Source organism: Artemia sp. Qi Xiang Cuo, chromosome 5 (assembly GCF_049724085.1).
Source record: "Artemia sp. Qi Xiang Cuo chromosome 5, ASM4972408v1, whole genome shotgun sequence".
NCBI lineage: Eukaryota > Metazoa > Arthropoda > Branchiopoda > Anostraca > Artemiidae > Artemia > Artemia sp. Qi Xiang Cuo.
Window position 1 is genome coordinate 66,337,353 of NC_142798.1, and position 18,585 is coordinate 66,355,937.

Below are 18,585 nucleotides of genomic sequence, written 5' to 3' on the forward strand. Positions count from 1 at the left end.
AGAATTGCTGTGTTATTATTGCATAAAAGCAAACTTTCATGCTCCAAAATATACTGGAAACGATAAAAAGGCAGACTCAATTAGCGCATGCTCACTGGCGGATCAAGGTGGCCAAGGGGGGCTGCCCCAAAGATTTTTTTGACGCTCTCTTTCCATGTTTTTTTTTTCTTTCTTTCACTTTTTTTTTTAGAAAATAATTCATGAATTTGGTCAATTATTGGCACCTTTGTCACACTGCCCCCCTCCCCAAGATTTTGCTCATTAGCACTTTTTGTCTAAAAATCAAGATTTTGTCTAGCTCCCGTCAAATGTAAAAGTGAGTAACGTCAACTATATGAATCATGAAATGAGCCATAAACCATACTAAGCTCGATATACAATCTTTTGATAATTTTAAATCGATTGGATATAAACGAAAAAATGATATACCAATTAGCACAAGTATCTAACTCCTCATCTCTAAACAGGAAAGAGGTTTACGATTCCTCCTTACAAGTCGCTCTTTGTGATAGAGGAGAAATCCAACCCCCCTCCCAAAAAAAAAGCCTGCTAGTACTTGGGCTGTAAAGTTCAATGGACATTTTTTGTTGATTAACATCCATTCGTTAGCCAAATTTTAAGGTGGATAGGGCTCACAAGTGATGAAAATCTATGAAAATCTTGTACAAAACTGCAGCATGTAAAAACTAAGGCTACGCTACTTTGCCATAAAAATATAACAAATATTAACTGTTTCATATAAATTTCATGGTAGAAACAACTTGATTTACTGATTGCCAAACTACGTCATTGCGTTTTAATATTACCTAGAATTGCTGTGTTATTATTGCATAAAAGCAAACTTTCATGCTCCAAAATATACTGGAAACGATAAAAAGGCAGACTCAATTAGCGCATGCTCACTGGCGGATCAAGGTGGCCAAGGGGGGCTGCCCCAAAGATTTTTTTGACGCTCTCTTTCCATGTTTTTTTTTTCTTTCTTTCACTTTTTTTTAGAAAATAATTCATTAATTCGGTCAATTATTGGCACCTTTGTCACACTGCCCCCCTCCCCAAGATTTTGCTCATTAGCACTTTTTGTCTAAAAATCAAGATTTTGTCTAGCTCCCGTCAAAAGTAAAAGTGAGTAACGTCAACTATATGAATCATGAAACGAGCCATAAACCATACTAAGCTCGATATACAATCTTTTGATAATTTTAAATCGATTGGATATTTGGGGAATTCAACTCGATAGCATTTTGGCCCTCTTTGGGCCAAAATTGCTGTTTTAAGCCACACAAGGGCAGAAAACGCCACTTTGCCATGGTGGAATGTCTTTTTCTAATCAAAGAGGGCACCAGTTTTCAATTTACGTTCGAATAAACCCTCTCCTGATATTCTAGAAGTACTGATTCGATATGATCATCCCTGGGGAAAAAAAATAATCAACTAACATTTCAGATCATTTTTTTCTATCCGTCATGCCGGTCCGAGAGCTTGGAATAGTTTACCAGTGGAACTTAAATGTGTGGATGACATGCTGCTGTTCCGTAGTTTATTTAGATCGTATTGTTTAGTAATTTATTATTTTTAATGAATTGGCTAAAAAGGGGGGGGGGGGTACGGGATTAGTTTAAGGTGGTTATGTATAGTATGTTAGTATTATTTTTTTTTTTTGAGGGCCGAACTTGTATTTTTATTCATATTAAATGAAAAGAGTTATTATTTTGGATCTTATTTTGTTATTATGATTTTTTATGAGTCTAGAAGGGATTACCCCCGCACAAGCTTGCTTCTGGGGGTATTTTGTTTGTTTGTTTTTATGTATTAAGTAAAATAAATCCCAGTTATAAATTGAAAAATTGAATTGAAATTGAACAAATAAAAGCTTCGGTGGTCATCCTTCTTGGAGAAAATATAGAATTGTGCCTTTTTGTAAATAGGGGTATGAACACTCTACAACACGATTCTCTTGATATACTGAATTTGATGATGCAATTAGATCAAACACCTTATTGGGGGTGTGTAACCTCTTCTTCAAAAACTATGCGAATTTTTCAAGGTTCGTAGCTTTTTGGGAGGTAACTTTAAAACGAATGAATTTTTCAATATTCACATTAAAAGCCGATTTACTTGATGTGCATGTTATTAAAATTCTTTTTTTTTTGAGTTCTTATATACTTTTAGCACGAGTCACTCCTTATATACCACGATACCACACCTTAGATATCACGAATGGCTGCCATGACTATAAAGCTCTTCAGCTCACACAATTTTGGCTTTGGCTCAACCACAAGAAAAACCTATCCTATTTTTGCCCCAGGCAAGAAGTGCAGGCAACTTTCCAAAATGTAACATCATATTCATCAGTCCACACAAGGGCCCACATTTTCCGTTGAAATAGTACAGGCTAGAACCATACCACTTTATTCCAAAAAACTGAAACCAGAGGACAAAAAAAAACAAAAAAAACAGTGTTTCTCTGCATCACAATTACTATTTTCAAATTAGTTTTATACGCGAAATAGACAGTGTGGTCACTTTCACACGGGACTTTTGAGTTACTTTTTATTAGGTTGCAGCTACTGCTGTACCCATGGTATTGACCTCGATCTTATTTTGAACTTCACGTTTGAATTCAGTAAATTTACTATGCTTCAAACTATATATATATTTTTTTTTATATAATTTCCCCATGTCAGACAAGTTCAAAATCTACTAAACGCCACCTTGGTAACATAAATATTTCCCGAAATTAAATGCCAGCCCTCGCTTGCATAGATTGTTCTGAACACCCCAAGATAAAGTTATCGAAAACCAACGTCACTGATATTTTTTCATGGGGGGAGGGGGGGGGGGTTGATTACAGGAGAATAAATATAAAGATAAAAAGAGCAATACATACAGCGGCAACCCGTTTATCCCACTCATTATTTGTATTCGAAAGTATTTCCCGGATGGAATTCATCTGTTCTTCCATTTCTTTGGAGGAAAATATCTGAATCCTTGGTACATCTTCGAAAAGCTGAATAAATAGGGATTCGTCCATAGCACCAATTGATCCTGGAAAAAAATAAGTTAAATTCATCATTATCTTTCAATACAGTGTTTTGGTACTTTGTTTTGTATTTCTTCCTGTGAGCCAATACGCAACAATTTTTCCCCTTACAGGCCTTTTGTAAACAATATAACAGGACCACTTAGTCAATGTCAAACAACTATAAATCTTTTAGTATTGAATCAACTTTAAAAAGAAGAGAAGATTCAATTGAAACTATTTTATTTCTTAATATATAGCCTATTTTGTTCTAGAAAATATCACTTGGCATAGGAAGATTACGGCGTAGATGAATGTTCAAACTTTAGAGTCTAAAAATTCAAACGGTAAAATTTACGTTATTTATGTATTTTTTTTTATCAACGCCATCATATAAAATTACTTAGGAAATATTAGGTAAGAGAAATAAGGTAAAAACACTATTTCAGCAACCTCTCCAAAACCAAAGGATGAGCCTAAATAAAAAGGACAGTGAGGCACGGGCATTAAAGAACGAAGAAGAGGATATGATCTAAATTTTGTAAATGAAATGTTTACGGTTATGTGTAGGAGTAAGGCTTAGTGATGAAGCGTTACACTTGAAACCGGCTACAAAACTTTAATAAGCAACCCTATGAGCATCCTCAATGAAATTGCAGACGATGCCTCGAACTTAGATATGAGAGTAAACCCCTTTAAATCAATGATAATGCAAATATATTTCCTTAAAACCACACACCGTTCTGATAACTCTACCCCCCCCCCCCAGAAATTTCTGTGTCATCCTTCATATTAATTGGCGTCACAATTTCTTCTAATTCAAAATGGGATATCCATGTTAAACATATCATCCATAGAGCTAATGCGTTTATTTCCCTCTTTAAGCTGCTAAATAAATTTGGTGTTCCCCTTCCCATTTTTTAAGGAGTTAAACTTCCTTTGTCCGCCTGCATCTTCAATATGCTTGTACAGTTTGGCACCCTGGCATCTCCAGCGAAGAATCAGAAGAAATTGAATCCATCCAAAAAAACCTGCGAATATTTTTTTTTTAGAGGAGCTAAAGTTCCATTCTCTTTCCTTCAAAAAAAAAAAAAAAAAAAAAAAAAAAAAAAAAAAAAAAAAAGAAACACTAGAGCGCAGAAGTTTTTTTGTGTCTTAGTTTTGCAAAAAATGCAAAAGCAAACCCTCGCACGGAAAATATTTTCCCCAATAGACACTCCCAAACCAAATTCCGACCACATCGAGTTGTTTCTGAACCAATTCCGATCTTGTCCCCATTCGCTGCTTTACCTCCAGATATAAAAACAAGCATTTGTCCCCTTTTTTACGGGGATTAATAAAAAAAACTTATTGTACAAAAATAAGCTTTTCAAAAAAGTAAAGAATTCCATTAAACCAAAAATGAACAAAAATAGAATCAAATAATCTACCAAACACACAACTACCACAAATCAGTATCAATAAACAAATGCAAACCAAAACAAACAGAAATTAAAATGAGTCAAACTCAAAATGAGCAGAAATTAATCTGAGCAGGGTTCTAAACCCTATGCTTTCTAAAAGCTAGAATATAAGTTGTACTTTACTGAAAAAAATTCAAATAAATTTACTGAAAAAAAAGTGCATTGACAATTTAATATACATATGCTAATATTTATTCCTTAAAACTTATTTAATTATTGATTTCTTATAGTTATAAAAGTGAAAACATTTAAAAGAATTTTTTCGGTAGAGTACAAATTATATTCTGGCTTTTAGAAAGCATAGGGCAACCCCATTCTTTCTATTTCTTTCTATGCCCTTCTTGAAGTTTCTACGACAACGCTTTCTATAAAACCTTATATGCTCCAAGGGCATAACTTACAACCCTTGCGCTGAGGGCTGTGGGGGGACTGTCATCCTCAAAAGCATAATTTCCGGACTTTTCTACTACATTGAACGAAATGGTTATCTCAAAATTTATATTAGATGTTTTTGGTGAAATTGTGGGCGTGGGAGGGGTGTTAGTTCTCCTCCAATCCCTTTTGAATATTAAAAAGGGCGCTAGCCCTTCGAAGTTTCTATTACAACGCTCTCTATAAATACCTTTTATGCCCCCAAGGCATAACTTACAACACTTGCCGTAAGGGGTGTGGGGGGGATTTTAATCCTCAAATAAAGAATATCCTGAACTTTCCCCTACGTTGAAAAAATGGCTATCTCAAAATTTTGATTTTAATTTCCAATTGAATGAGCCTTTTTTGAAGTTTCTACGAAGAGATTTTCTATATGAAAACCTTATATGCTCCCAAGACATAGCTTACAACAATTGCCTTGAAGACTGTGGGGGGGGGGGGTTGTCATCCTCAAAAACCTAAATTCCAGAACTTTCATCTACGTTGAACAAAATGGCTATCTCAAAATTTTAATTGGATGTGTTTGGGGAAATGGTGGGCGTGAGTGGGGGGTTTGTTGTCTTCCAATTCCTTTCGACTATTAAAAAGGGCACTTTCAATTTCCAGTCGAATGAGCCCTTTTTGAAGTCTCTACGAAAACACTTTCTATAAAAGCCTTACGACCCTTGCCCTGAGGGGTTTGGGGGTCTGTCGTCCTCAAAATCATAATTTCCAGAACTTTCAACTACGTTGAAAAAAAAATGGCATAATATCCTGTTCGTCAAAGACATAATAACCTGAACTTTCAACTACGTTGAAAAAATGGCTATTTCAAAATTTTGATTTTAATTTCCAATTGAATGAGCCTTTTTTGAAGTTTCTATGTCAAAATTTTCTATAAAAAACCTTATATGTCCCCAGGGCATAACTTACAACCATCGCCTTGAAGACTGTGGGGGGGGGGGGGTTGCCATCCTCAAACACCTAATTTCCAGAACTTTCATCTACGTGAACAAAATACCTATCTCAAAATTTTGATTGGATGGGTTTGGGGAAATGGTGGGCGTGAGGGGGGGGGGGGTTAGTTGCCCTCCAGTTCCTTTCGACTATTAAAAAGGGCACTTTCAATTTCCAATCGAATGAGCCCTTTTTGAGGTTTCTACGAAAAAGCTTTCTATAAAAACCTTATATGTCCCCAGTGCATAACTTACAACCCTTGCCCTGAGGGGTTGGGGGGGGGGGGGTTCATCCTTAAAGACCTAATTTCCAAAACTTTCAACTATGTTAAACAAAATAGCTATCTAAAAATTTTGATTGGATGTGTTTGGGGAAATGGTAGGCGTGAGAGCGGATTTAGTTGCCCTCAAATCACTTTCTACTATTAAATAGGGCACTAGCCCTTTCAATTCCCAATCGAAAGAGACCTTCTTGAATTTTCTATGACAACGTTTTCTATGAGAACCTTACATGCCCTCAGGGCGAAACTTACAACCCTTGTCTTGGGGGCTGTGGGGGAGGGGGTTATCATCCTTAAAGACCTAATCTCCAAAACTTTCAACTACGTTCAACAAAATAGCTATCTAAAAAAATTTATTGGATGTGTTTGGGGGAAAGGTAGAGGTGACGGGGGGGTTAGTTGCCCTCCAATTACTTTCGACTATTAAAAAGGGCACTAGCCCTTTGAATTTACAATCGAATGAGCCCTTTTTCAAGTTTCTACGACAAAGCTAAATAAAAACCACATATGCCCCAAGGGCATAACTTACAACCCTTGCCCTGAGAGCTTTGGGGGGAGTGTCTTCCTCAAAAACAAAATTTCTATGTGGAAATCAACTACGTTGAACAAAATGGCTATCTCAAAATTTTATTAGATGCGTTTGGGGAAATGGTGGGCGTAGAAGGGGTGTTAGTTGCCTTCCAATCACTTTCGACAATTAAAAAGGGCATTAGTCATTCCAATTTCCAATCGAATGAGCCATTCCAGGGCACTTCTATACGAAGTGCCATGGTCTTGAAAAAAAAAATATATTGTGCCAACATCGTTCTTTACTTAGGCAGTAATATTGCGCTGCCTATGATATGCCCCCCAGGGCATAACCTACAACCTTAGCCCTGAGGGCTCGGGGGGGGGGAGGGGAGTGTCATCCTTAAAGACCTAATTTCCAGAACTTTCAAATATGTTGAACAAATGGCTATCTGAAAATTTTGATTGGATGTGTTTGGGGAAATGGTGCGCATGAGAGGAGAGTTAGTTACCCTCCAATAACTTTCGACAATTAAAAAGGGCATTAGCCCTCTCAATTTAACACTAAATGAGCCCCTTTTGAAGTTTTTACGACAGCGCTATCTATAAAAACCTTATATGCCCCAAGGGCATGACTTACCACCTTGGCTCTGGGGGTTTTGTCATCCTCAAATACATAATTTCCCGAACTTTCTACTATATTGAACAAAATGGCTATCTCAAAAATGTGATTGAATGTGTGTGGGGAAATGCTGGGCGTAAGAGGGGGGATGATTACTCTCCATTCAGTGTCGACAATTAAAAAGGGCACTAGCCCTTTCAATTTCCAATCATATGAGCCCTTTTTGAAGTTTCTACGACAAAAACTTCTATAAAACCTTATATGCCACAATTTTGATTGGATGTGTTTGTGGAAATAATGGGCGTGAGAGGGGGGTTAGTTGCCCCTCAATCACTACCGACTACGAAAAAGGGCACTTGCCCTTTCAATTTTCAACCGAATGAGCCCTTTTTGAAGTTTCTACGACAACGCTTTCTATAAAAAAAACCTTATATGCCCCCAGGGCATAACTTGAAACTCTTGCCGTGGGGGCTTTGGAGGTGTTTCTTCTTCAAAAACATAGTTTCTGTTGGGTAATCAACTACGATGAACAAAATGGCTATTTCAAAATTTTGATTGGATGTGTTTGGGGAAATGGGTGGGCGTGGAAGGGGTGTTAGTTGCATTCCAATCACTTTCGGCAATTAAAAAGGGCACAAGCCACTTCAATTTCCAATCGAATGAGCCCTTTTCAAAGATTCTACGACAACTCCTTCGATACAAAGGGCCCTGGTATGGAAAAAAAAAAAAAAAAAAAAACATTGTGCCAGCAACATTCTTTAATTAGACAGCGCTATTGCGCTGCCTATGATAAGAGTCCATTGGATCGTTCTTCTTACAAGCCAATCACGGTTGCTTGTAATCTTAGTAAAATCCTTGAATATATCCTACGTCCTTTCATCAATTTGAATGCTAATTTTGGGGAGAACCAGCTCGAAATTCGGCTTGGCATCGGTTGCCAGCACGCTCACCGTGCTCTGGCTTGCCTTTTTGAATATGCTTCTGCTAAAGGGTATGGTCTTCATATTTGTGCCCTTGATCTTTCTAAGGCTCTTGATAGTATTGTACACAGTCAGGCTCTTTATTCTCTTTATAGTCACGGCATTAACCTTTCACTTATTTATCTTCTTAAGTTTTGGTATATTAAATCTTATCTTCAAATTAAAACTAATGGTGCCCTTTATTCTTTTATTGTCGCTGTTCGTCGGGCTGTATGGCAGGGCGGAGTATTATCTCTAATTATTTTTAAGTTGTGGATTTCTAATATTCTTGAAAATATTTCTTCTATGTGTTTTGTTGGGTTAACTGATATTTCATACCTTGCTTATGCTGATGATATTCTTGTAATTAGACTCAGACTATCCAAACTCAGACTATCGCTGATGGTTCATAAAGTTTCTTATTCTTTTACTAAAATTAGTCTTTCGCTTAACGTTGATTTAAAAAACGTCTCGTGAGTGTGCCGTCCGGGATGCCAAAATGATTCATTCTATTATTGTTGTTCGGCATTGATTGCCAGTTTTTCAGTTTTCTTGTTTTTTTTCCATTTTTTTTTGCTTGTTTTTTTTTATGACTTCAAAGTTTGAATTTGGCGGGGCTTGGGATAAAAAATATTTCGAAATAAATGTCTTATCTATCTCTTATACACTCATGGTATTTTTCTTAATTTTATATTTTCAAACAAAAGATTATTCCATCTTTTTAGTTTTTTTTTAACAAACAATTATAACACCAAAAATTTGAGAGTAAGCCCTGATAAAAACTGGAATTCTTATTCTATTTGGACGAAATGGAAAAAATAAATTAAGCTTCGCCAGCGTACAATTTATGGATGATGGAACCATTTTAATAACAAAATACCCTTTATTTTGTTACTCTGGTGAAAGGTTCTGTGCCATAGACGGTAAATAATAACAACAATAACTGGGAATTTCCACCAAATATCCGGGATTATTATCAATGAATGTAACAATGCAGCAACTTAACAAAGAACTTCTTGTTTGACTTTAAAGAATTATTCATCTTCTTCTGAAAGCAAATCTAGATAAAAGAGACTTGGCTAGGAAATAAACACTATTTAATATGCCAATTTGATTAGTTTCATTCTGGTTTGCTTCTTCGCTGAATGTCATCACACAGTTTTTTAGCATAATAATAGAAATCCACATTCTAAGCGGAAATTGAAAATGACGCCCTTAAATTATGAGGTTAAGATCAAAGACTATGGATAATAGGATTCATCAGCAGTGGCGGCGTTAGATGCTTTTGAGCCTTGTGCAATATCAATCTGCGGGGCCTTAATGACTATTACTACAAACCAGAGAATCGCAATTTATGTCATCCATTTAATTAAATCTTATCGTGTGTTTTTGTGGTCTAAAATGCGATTTCAGAGTAATTTTTCACCATGCAGCCAGGGTTGCCATCACGGTCATTTTGTTCTGGCCTTGGGAAGGCATAGTTTTGCGCCCAACTTATGTTGATTTCTGCTCGTTTTGAGTTTGACTCGGTTAATTATTGTAATTTCTGTTCGTTTTGGGTTTCATTTATTTATCGATGCTGATTTTGTGGTAGTTTCACGCTTGATAGATTATTTGATTTTATTTTTGCTCATTTTTTGCTTAATGGAGTTCTTTACTTTTCTTTGAAAAACTTATTTTGTGGAAAAAGTTTTTTAAATTAGTACAAAAGAAGGTGACAGAAACAAAACCCAGAATCCAGTACGGAAACGCATTTATGCCAGAACGTAATGTAGGTCATGTATTTGCATTTGCTTTGCTATGATATTATGCTGTTTTTTTCACATCAAATTTACAGTTTAGTAAACCTGTAACTATGTGTATTTACCAAACTTATTAAATCCTATTATACAGTCACTACAAAAAAACCCAAATAAAGCGCAAAAAAGGTACGAACAGTTGAAATGCACACAGAAACATCCAAGACATTGCGCCATGCAGTAAAATGAAATATAGATTCATAAATTAAGGCATAAAGAAAGACAATAAAAGGGAGGCATAACTCATGTCCAAGGGCAAAGAAAGGCCATTAAGAGTCTGAATTACTCCACCTTGTGCTTGCGATATACCGCTTCCTGAAGATCGCCTTGAGGTAGGATTCTTCCTCACGAGCACAGGAATTGCTTGCATAAGAAAAGAAGTTTGAAAGAAATTACTCAATTTTAAAAGATGTTTTTTGTGCTAGTTTTTGAATTTTACTAAAAGATTCGATAGAATTTAGTAATTCAGTTTTCGAGATACCCTGGTAATATAATTTTTCTAACTAAAGGGCCTGACACATGTAACTTTTTTCGGCACCAATTTCCGCAGCTCAGTGGACAGACGATAGCGGTATAAAAACAGTGCCCTTTGTGCGAAATTTTCAAAACTAAACATCATGGACACCAATATTCAACTGCAGTTTATCAATAGCTGCGTGTTCGATCTCAACTTAGTGATTTTGATTTTCCTGCTGAAGAGAAGGAAACGATTGAGGATTGAGGAAAGATTGAGGATTGAGGAAACAATTGAGAACGGATCAGGCCATCTTTGATGGTAAGCCAGTTTTGGCTATATAGGAAATCTGTAGAGTTGTTGCACCATAAACAAGGTTCCACTCAACACAGCCTGCATTCTGGTCAAAATGGCCTTTTTTAATGGAATAGGGGAACAAGAAACTTGAAAAATATATTGTACTAAAAGATTCCGCATATTTTTTATTTGGAACCCAGAGCTTAACATAGGTTAAGCGACATATATGTAAATTGGCACCATTTTCGTAAATCGCTACCGAAGACTAAAAAATTTTTCAGGCTCAATCCGCTACCGTTTTCTTTGCAATTCGGTGCCAATTTGGCAAATCAGTGCCGAAAAGAGTTACGTCTGTCCAGCCCTTAAGGGTGCAAAGAGAATTCTTTCTCGTTGTTCAGTAAATGTTCTATTAGGCCTAAATCCCCAATCCAAACATTAACAAAGTCGGGAAGCCGGTACCACTTCCCATTGACTCTCGCGCTTACCAGAAAGTTGCCAGACCAATATTCGAGCAAAAAAAAAAAGAAAAAAGAATTATATAGACTTGGAAAACAAAACTAGACCTCTAGTGGAAAGAAATGTTAACTAGTACTTTGGAGTAAAATTCAAATAACTGTCATCCTGGCCTTTAGACACGCTGTGAACTAATTTTTCCGATCTCAAAAAGTAGTAACTTCACAAAATAATCGATATCCTTCAAAGCCTTGCGGGATTCAATGGACTTCCGACATAACTCCAAACACGCATGAACTGGCAATACTGGATGCAGCAAACAAAATCTAGAAACCCTGGCTTTAAAATTGAATTCATAGCTAACTACTATATTTCATACCTTCAGAAGTACTTTCTGTAACTTCATAGAGGAGGCACTAAGCGTTCAAACTGTTGCAGCATTTTGCAGCAAGAGTGCCGGATTATTTACCTAAAATTTTACTGCTTTCCCACAGCCATTGGTTGCACCAAAGTTAAAGAGAGAAGGGGATTTTTTTCATTGGAAGTATCACCGGTAAACACAACGCAGTCATAAAATCTAGTTTCAAAAACACAAAGGATTTCATCGTTTGGCTTTGCACAGTTACAATTCAATCAGAATGACTGAAGCCAAATTGATTTAAGTTGATTATGTCAGTGTAAAGTTAATTTTGAAACAATCAGCATTTTTCAATAGTATTCAGAATAGTTTTCCTGCTATAAGGTATCAAAGGTCATTTTTGATCTTCATTGTTATTGAGACTCGTTTTTTGCCATTAAGGCATATGTTGTCCCTCCAATACCCTGGTATTCCAGATGTTTTTTTTTTTTTGTTATTTTTTTTTCTTTATTCTCTGGGGATTTTATGATAGTTAATACAATAGCTTTGACTTAAAGAGCGATGTTGCTCCATTGCAGTATCAATTTCTTTTGTTCCTGTTCTCATCATACAAGACAGGTGGCCATGGGAACTTCGGAGATGACTCGTTCGATTACAAAAGCCCTTCTGAGGGGGGAAACTGATTGAAAGGTAGCTGAACACCCCTTCAGCGCCCTGTATGACTCAAGGCATACGCGTAGATCTATATGGCACCGAGTAAAATTTCAAGATAGCAATTTTAATCAAAACGGCTGAAATGCCCAAAAATATGCATCAAGGGTCGAATGCACGTGTAGTCCCTAGGACAGAAACAACAAACTAAGCAAATAGTCCATGTAAAAAAGAGACTTCGTAACCATTTTTTAATATATGAAATGTGAACATGTTAATTTTTTTTAGAATTCAGAGTCGCGTAAGGACTTTCAATCTGTATGATCGAAGGTCCTTAAGTGATTCCGTACCCTGCATACAATCAATCCCCAACACCCTTTGGTCAGCTATGTGTTGGCTCTATTCCTAAGTAAATGATGAGCACGCTCTGTCTGTAACACCCTTTGTTTAAATGCGAGGAGGGCTACTAAACCTCAGGTAGGGCGTACCCAAAGGGGGCTTTCCCCCCAATAAATCCCACACTTTCCCAGTTTTCTGGGCACTTTTTATTCAAATTATCAAATATAGGTTGCTATTTTTATCCCCCCCCCCCGAACCAAATGCGTATGGGGCTACCGTACGCATTTTTTTTATCACAATCCTCCGATAACGAAAGGGCTTATTAACTTATATCCGCTTTAGAGGAGTTTTCAGTTCCAATTTTTGTAGGGAGCAATCAGTTTATAAAACACTTGCAATTACCAACTGGCTATACACCCTGCATAGTCAAATGCTTTCAAGAAATCACAAATTAGAAAAATAATCGCAAAGAGCGGGAGCTTGGGGGGGGGGGGTGGGAAACCTGTCAAACTTATGGTAATTTCTATTTGTTTATGTTTTAACCTTGTCCTTTACTTTCATTTAAAAAAAAATGTGTTCTTAATAGTTATGATTCTGTTCGTTTTCTATAACTTACACACGGAATTTTTCAAGAAGTGAGAGGAGCTGCTGCTTACCTCAATGCCCTACTCTTTACTCTAAAGTTCACGGTTTGAATCAAAGCAATTCAATAGTAAATGGGCCCATTTATGTTTATTACACAGTAAATTATTGAGTTAAAAAAGGGCAACTTAAACTTCAACATAAAGAGGGTCGTTGAAGTTTTGGAATTAATCTTGTTTAGAGCCATGATTCCCAACGTGGGGCATTGCAATATTTTGGTGGATCCAGGACCCTTCCGAAGGGCCCAGGACCCTTCGGCTGACTATACTCTAGAGCCCAAATTAAAAAAAAAACATTTCTCATAGTAATGACGTCACACTCATATGCATTTAAACTGCCAAAAAGATACATAGTATTGCAATGTCATGCATTCCATAAAAGGTGTTAAATGCTGACAAAAATTTAGTATAAATAGTATTTTACACCAAAAAAAAAGAAAAAAAAGAAGTATAAATTATGCCTAGAAGAGGACTCGAAAAAAGATACCAAGTTAATGGTGATTTAAGCTTCCTTCAGGTGAATACGCGTACAATTTTGAGTTACAAAATTTAAATATCACGAGGGGGCATCAGGATTTTAGAAATGTCTATGAGGAGCATGGCCCAAAATCAATTGGGAGCCACTGGGTTCGAGTAACTGATATTCGTCTTTGAGGCTTACACCTGCTATTTACTGTCGTTAAGAAAATGTTTTTTTTTTGTTTTTTTTTTAATCTTGCATTAGCCACGGGTCGAGCATAGCCCCTCTCCCCCCCCCCTGACACCCTATTTTTTTTCAGCTAAAGTTCACACTGTAATTGGAAAAATGAGTCCTTTAATTCACACAGTGTTAAGATAAAAGGGATACACTTTAGCGAAAAGGGCTGGTGGTTGAGCGGGTTATCAGCAAGCATCGCCTATATTTAGGGTAAAGTTTTACGTTGCTTTCCTTTTTTTCGTCGAAAAACTATGTTTAGAGCCTTGACTTATATTGACGAGGGTTACTCAAATATGTTCCTGAAAGTAATTATAGCTTCTCTCCCTATTTATTTGCAATGAAAATAGGTTAATGAATTTATACTTTACAACATGTTGAGCTCGTACTGGTAAAATTTGTTTATAAGACTGAATAACTCGTTGATTTTTACTAAAGATTCGCCAAAATGATTTAGCATGTTAACTATTGTAGGGAGCCCCTTCCCCCACCTCCAAAAACAATTCTGGTTATCCCAACTAACAAGAGGCTGCTGATTTATGATTGAAACAATTAACTCGACGCCTGATACAATGAAAGCAAGTACTAAGCACAAAACAAAAATTAGAAATGTATGAAATACGTGACCAAAATGATTAAGGAGCTTTGTTTTCATTCTAAAAATAAACATTATTTTATTTTGGGAAAAATTGCCGCAACGAAACATCTTCTTAAACATTGATTGTCTACATTTTTGGTGTCTCGAACCTCTCCCCCTCTCCTCCTCTGAAAGGTAAAATCAATCATATTAAACAGGGCCGTATCCGGGGGGGGGACGGGGTACCCAGTTTGAACCCCCCCCCCTCCCCCAAAATGTTTGTTTGACTCGTAAAAACGTAACAAAAACGGATTTAAACGAATTTTGTATGCGTTTTTTTTGTGTAAACCCCCCCCCCCCCCCCCGAAGTTTTTTTTTTAGTAAACCCCCCTCCGAAAAATATCCTGGGTACGGCCTTGACATTAAAAGCCACTTGTAATAAAAACAATTTCAGCCTATATATCTATTTCATCAGTTGAGCTTAAATATTTTCTAGTTATTTATTGATACTGGCTTAATGACTTTTTCAAGTTATATTATGTTAATTTGATTGAAATCTAAAATAAAAACATTCTTTTGTACATAAGCGTTAATTTTTTTAGACTTTTTTTTGTCAATGGGTACAGAACCTATCTAGCAGTGGCACTCCTCTGTCGTGAGGAGAGTTAATTTAAACTAATTGCAACTAACTGAATTAGTTTCACCACCTTTCCAACTACTCGCACCATTTTTTTCTGTGAACGAACTAGATTTCATTGACACTCTAAACAGTTCAAGAAACAACTTACCAGAAGAGGCTACAGGAGTAGCACATTGCTGCGATGTCGTCGAAGGACCAGAAACTGGTTTGGCTGTCGGAATTTGACCGTTTCGACGTACAGGAGGCGCACTGGTCGATCTCTTGACAGCACTCTTTGACTAAATAAAATTGTAAAAGATGTAAAAAATTTACTTAAGATACAGAAGTCCTCTGTAAAGAAAAAAGGCATAGACGGCACTTCCACTAAGGAAAATTGTATTGAACCTTAAATGATTAATCTAGGTTACAGGAGTCCTATCATAGGCAGCGCGCTAGCGCTGCCTAAGTAAAGAACGATGTGGGCAAAATGTGTTTTTTTTTTCTCCATACCCGGGCACATCGTATCGAAGGAGTTGTCGTAGAAACTACGAAAAGGGCTCACTCGATTGGAAATTAGAGTGGCTAGTACCCTTTTTAATAGTCGAAAGTGATTGGAGGGCAACTAGTCCCCCCCCACGCCCATAATACCCCCAAATACGTCCAATCAAAATTTTGAGATCGCCATTTTGTTCAGCGTAGTTGATTTCCAGATAGAAAATATGTTTTGAGGAGGACACTCCCCCACAACCCACGGGGCAAGGGTTTTAAGTTATGCCCTGAGGGCATATATGGTTTTTTATAGAAGGCGTTGTCGTAGAGACTTCAAAAAAGGCTCATTCGATTGGAAATTCAAAGGGCTATAACCCTCGGGGCAAGGGTTTTAAGTTATGCCCAGGGGGCATATAAGGTTTTTATAGAAGGCGTTGTCGTAGAAACTTCAATATGGCTCATACGATTGAAAATTCAAAGGGCTAGTGCACTTTTTAATTGTAGAAAGTGATTGGAGGGCAACTAGCTCCCCCCCACACCCATCACTCCCCCAAACACATCCACTAAAAATTTTGATATAGCCATTTTGTTCAGCGTAGTTGATTTCCAGGTAGAAAATATCTTTTTGAGGAGGACACTCCCCATAAACCCTCGGGCAGGGGTTTTAAGTTATGCCCTGGGGGCAGATAAGGTTTTTTATAGAAGGTGTTGCCGTAGAAACTTCAAAAAATGCTCATTCGATTGGAAATTCAAAGGGCTAGTGCCCTTTTAATAGTCAAAAGTGATTGGAGGCCAACTAGCCCCCCCCCCTCCCAGGCCCATCATTCTCCCAAACACATTCAATCAAAATTTTTATATAGCCATTTTGTTCAGCGTACTTGATTTCCATATAGAAAATATGTTTTAGAGGAGGACACTACCCCACAACCCTCAGGGCAAGGGTTTTAAGTTATACCCTGGGGGCATATAAGGTTTTTATAGAAGACGTTGTCGTAGAAACTTCAAAACAGGCTCATTTGATTGGAAATTCAAAGGGCTTGTACCCTTTTTAATAGTCGAAAGTGGTTTGAGTCCAACTAGCCCCCCCCCCCCTCACGCCCTTAATTACCCCAAAAACTTCCAATCAAAATTTTGAGATAGCCATTTTGTTCAGCGTAGTTGATTTCCGGAAGAAAATATTTTTTTGGGGAAGAAACTCTCCCACATCCCTTAGGACTAGAGTTTCAAATTGTGTCTAGGGGGTGTATAAGGTTTTTAAAGAAGGAGTTGTTGTAGAAACTTCAATAAAATCTCATTAGACTAAAGATTCGAAGAACTAGTGCCCTTTTTAATAGTCAAAAGTGTTTGGAGGGCAACTAGCCCCCCCCCCCACATCCGTCATTCCCCCAAACACATCCAATAAAAATTTTGAGATAGCCATTTTGTTCAGGGTAGTTGATTTCCAGATAGAAACATATTTTTAAGGAGGACACTCACCCACAACCCTCACGGCAAGGATTATAAGTTATGCCCTGGGGGCATATAAGGTTTTATTGAAATCTTTGTCGTAGAAACTTGAAAAAGGGCTCAGTTGATTTGAAATTCAAAGGACTGGTACCATTTTTAATAGTCTAAAGTGATCTGCGGGCAACTAACCCCCCTCTCACGCTCATCTTTTCCCCAAACACATCCAATCAAAATTAGTAGATAGCCATTTTATTCAACGCAGTTAAAAGTTTCGAAAATTAGGTCTTTAAGGATGACAGCCTCTCTCCACAGAGCCCTAAAGGCAGGGGTCGTAAGTTATTCCCTATTGGCACATAAAGTTTTTATTGGAAGCGTTGTCGCAGAAACGTCAAAAGGGCTCGATCAATTGGAAATTTAAAGGGCTAATGCCTGTTTTAATAGTTGAAAGTGATTGGATAGTGACTAAAGCCCCTCTCAAGCCCACCAAATTTTAAACACATCCAATCAAAATTTTGAGATATTCATTTTGCTCAACGTAGTTGAAAGTTCTGGAAATTAGGTCTTTTAAGATGATAACCCCCTCAGAGCCCTCAGTGCAAGGGTTGTAAGCTATGCCTTGGGGGCATATAAGGTTTGTATAGAAAGTTGTTGTAAATGATTTATAGAATAGATTTTACTCTTCCTCAAATCCAATTTTTATATGTTTAAAAAGTAAATGTTGACTTAAGATTAAATCAAAATGCACTGTGATAATGCTAATTCCCAATAAGGCATCTCACCAGTATCCCAAGAACGACTGAGGGTATTAAGTTCAAACGTTCGGGGCTACTTCTGCTCTTAAAATTTAACCAAATTCAAATAGCGTAAGTGTATCCAAGCAATCAAAGAAAGTAAACAGATTTTTTTGCGAATGGTATCAAGTTTTCCATTACAGGTCAACTAGAGGAGTTATGATACTAAATTAAACAGTACTACTTGTGTCCAGATTTTTAATCTGGTTTTATCAAGTTTTCCATTACAGGTCAACTAGAGGAGTTATGATACTAAATTAAACAGTACTAATTGTGTCCAGATTTTTAAAAGGGTGTATGCTGTTGAAAATTTTTCTCCGGCATACAAATAGCAGGCCAAACTATAAAGTCTTAAAAAACAAAAATATTTAAAGTATTATTTTCTTTTCCCTGAAAAGACTATGTCAATATAAAACGAACAGAAATTAATTAAAAAAACCTTTTTCCACGAAATAAGCTTTTCAAAGAAAAGTAAACAAACCCATTAAAAAAAAAATGAACAAAAATAAAATCAAATAACTTACGAAGCGTGAAACTACCGCAAATCAGCATCGATAAATAAATGAAACCCAAAACGAACAGAAATTACAATAATTAACCGAGTCAAACTAAAAAAGTTGGCCGCAAAACCCCTATGCTTTCCCAAGGCCAGAACAAAATTTGCACTTTACTGAAAAAATACAAATGAATGTGCTTTGTCAGTTTAATATACATATACTGATATTTAGTAGTCAAAATGTTAATATTATTTGATTTATT

At 36.8% G+C, this 18,585-nt stretch overlaps 1 protein-coding gene across 6 annotated transcripts in view; it reads right to left on the bottom strand.

Moving 5' to 3' along the window:
* chb (CLIP-associating protein) overlaps nt 1–18,585 on the bottom strand; it is a 224,423-nt gene that overhangs the window by 118,650 nt on the left and 87,188 nt on the right. For all 6 annotated transcript variants that reach the window (XM_089089866.1, XM_089089869.1, XM_089089867.1 and 3 more), the window contains 2 exons: nt 15,270–15,399; nt 2,888–3,045 (listed from right to left, as the gene is read on the bottom strand). In XM_089089866.1, coding sequence (XP_088945992.1) covers nt 2,888–3,045; nt 15,270–15,399 — 288 coding nt within the window. The remainder of the gene's footprint in view (nt 1–2,887; nt 3,046–15,269; nt 15,400–18,585) is intronic.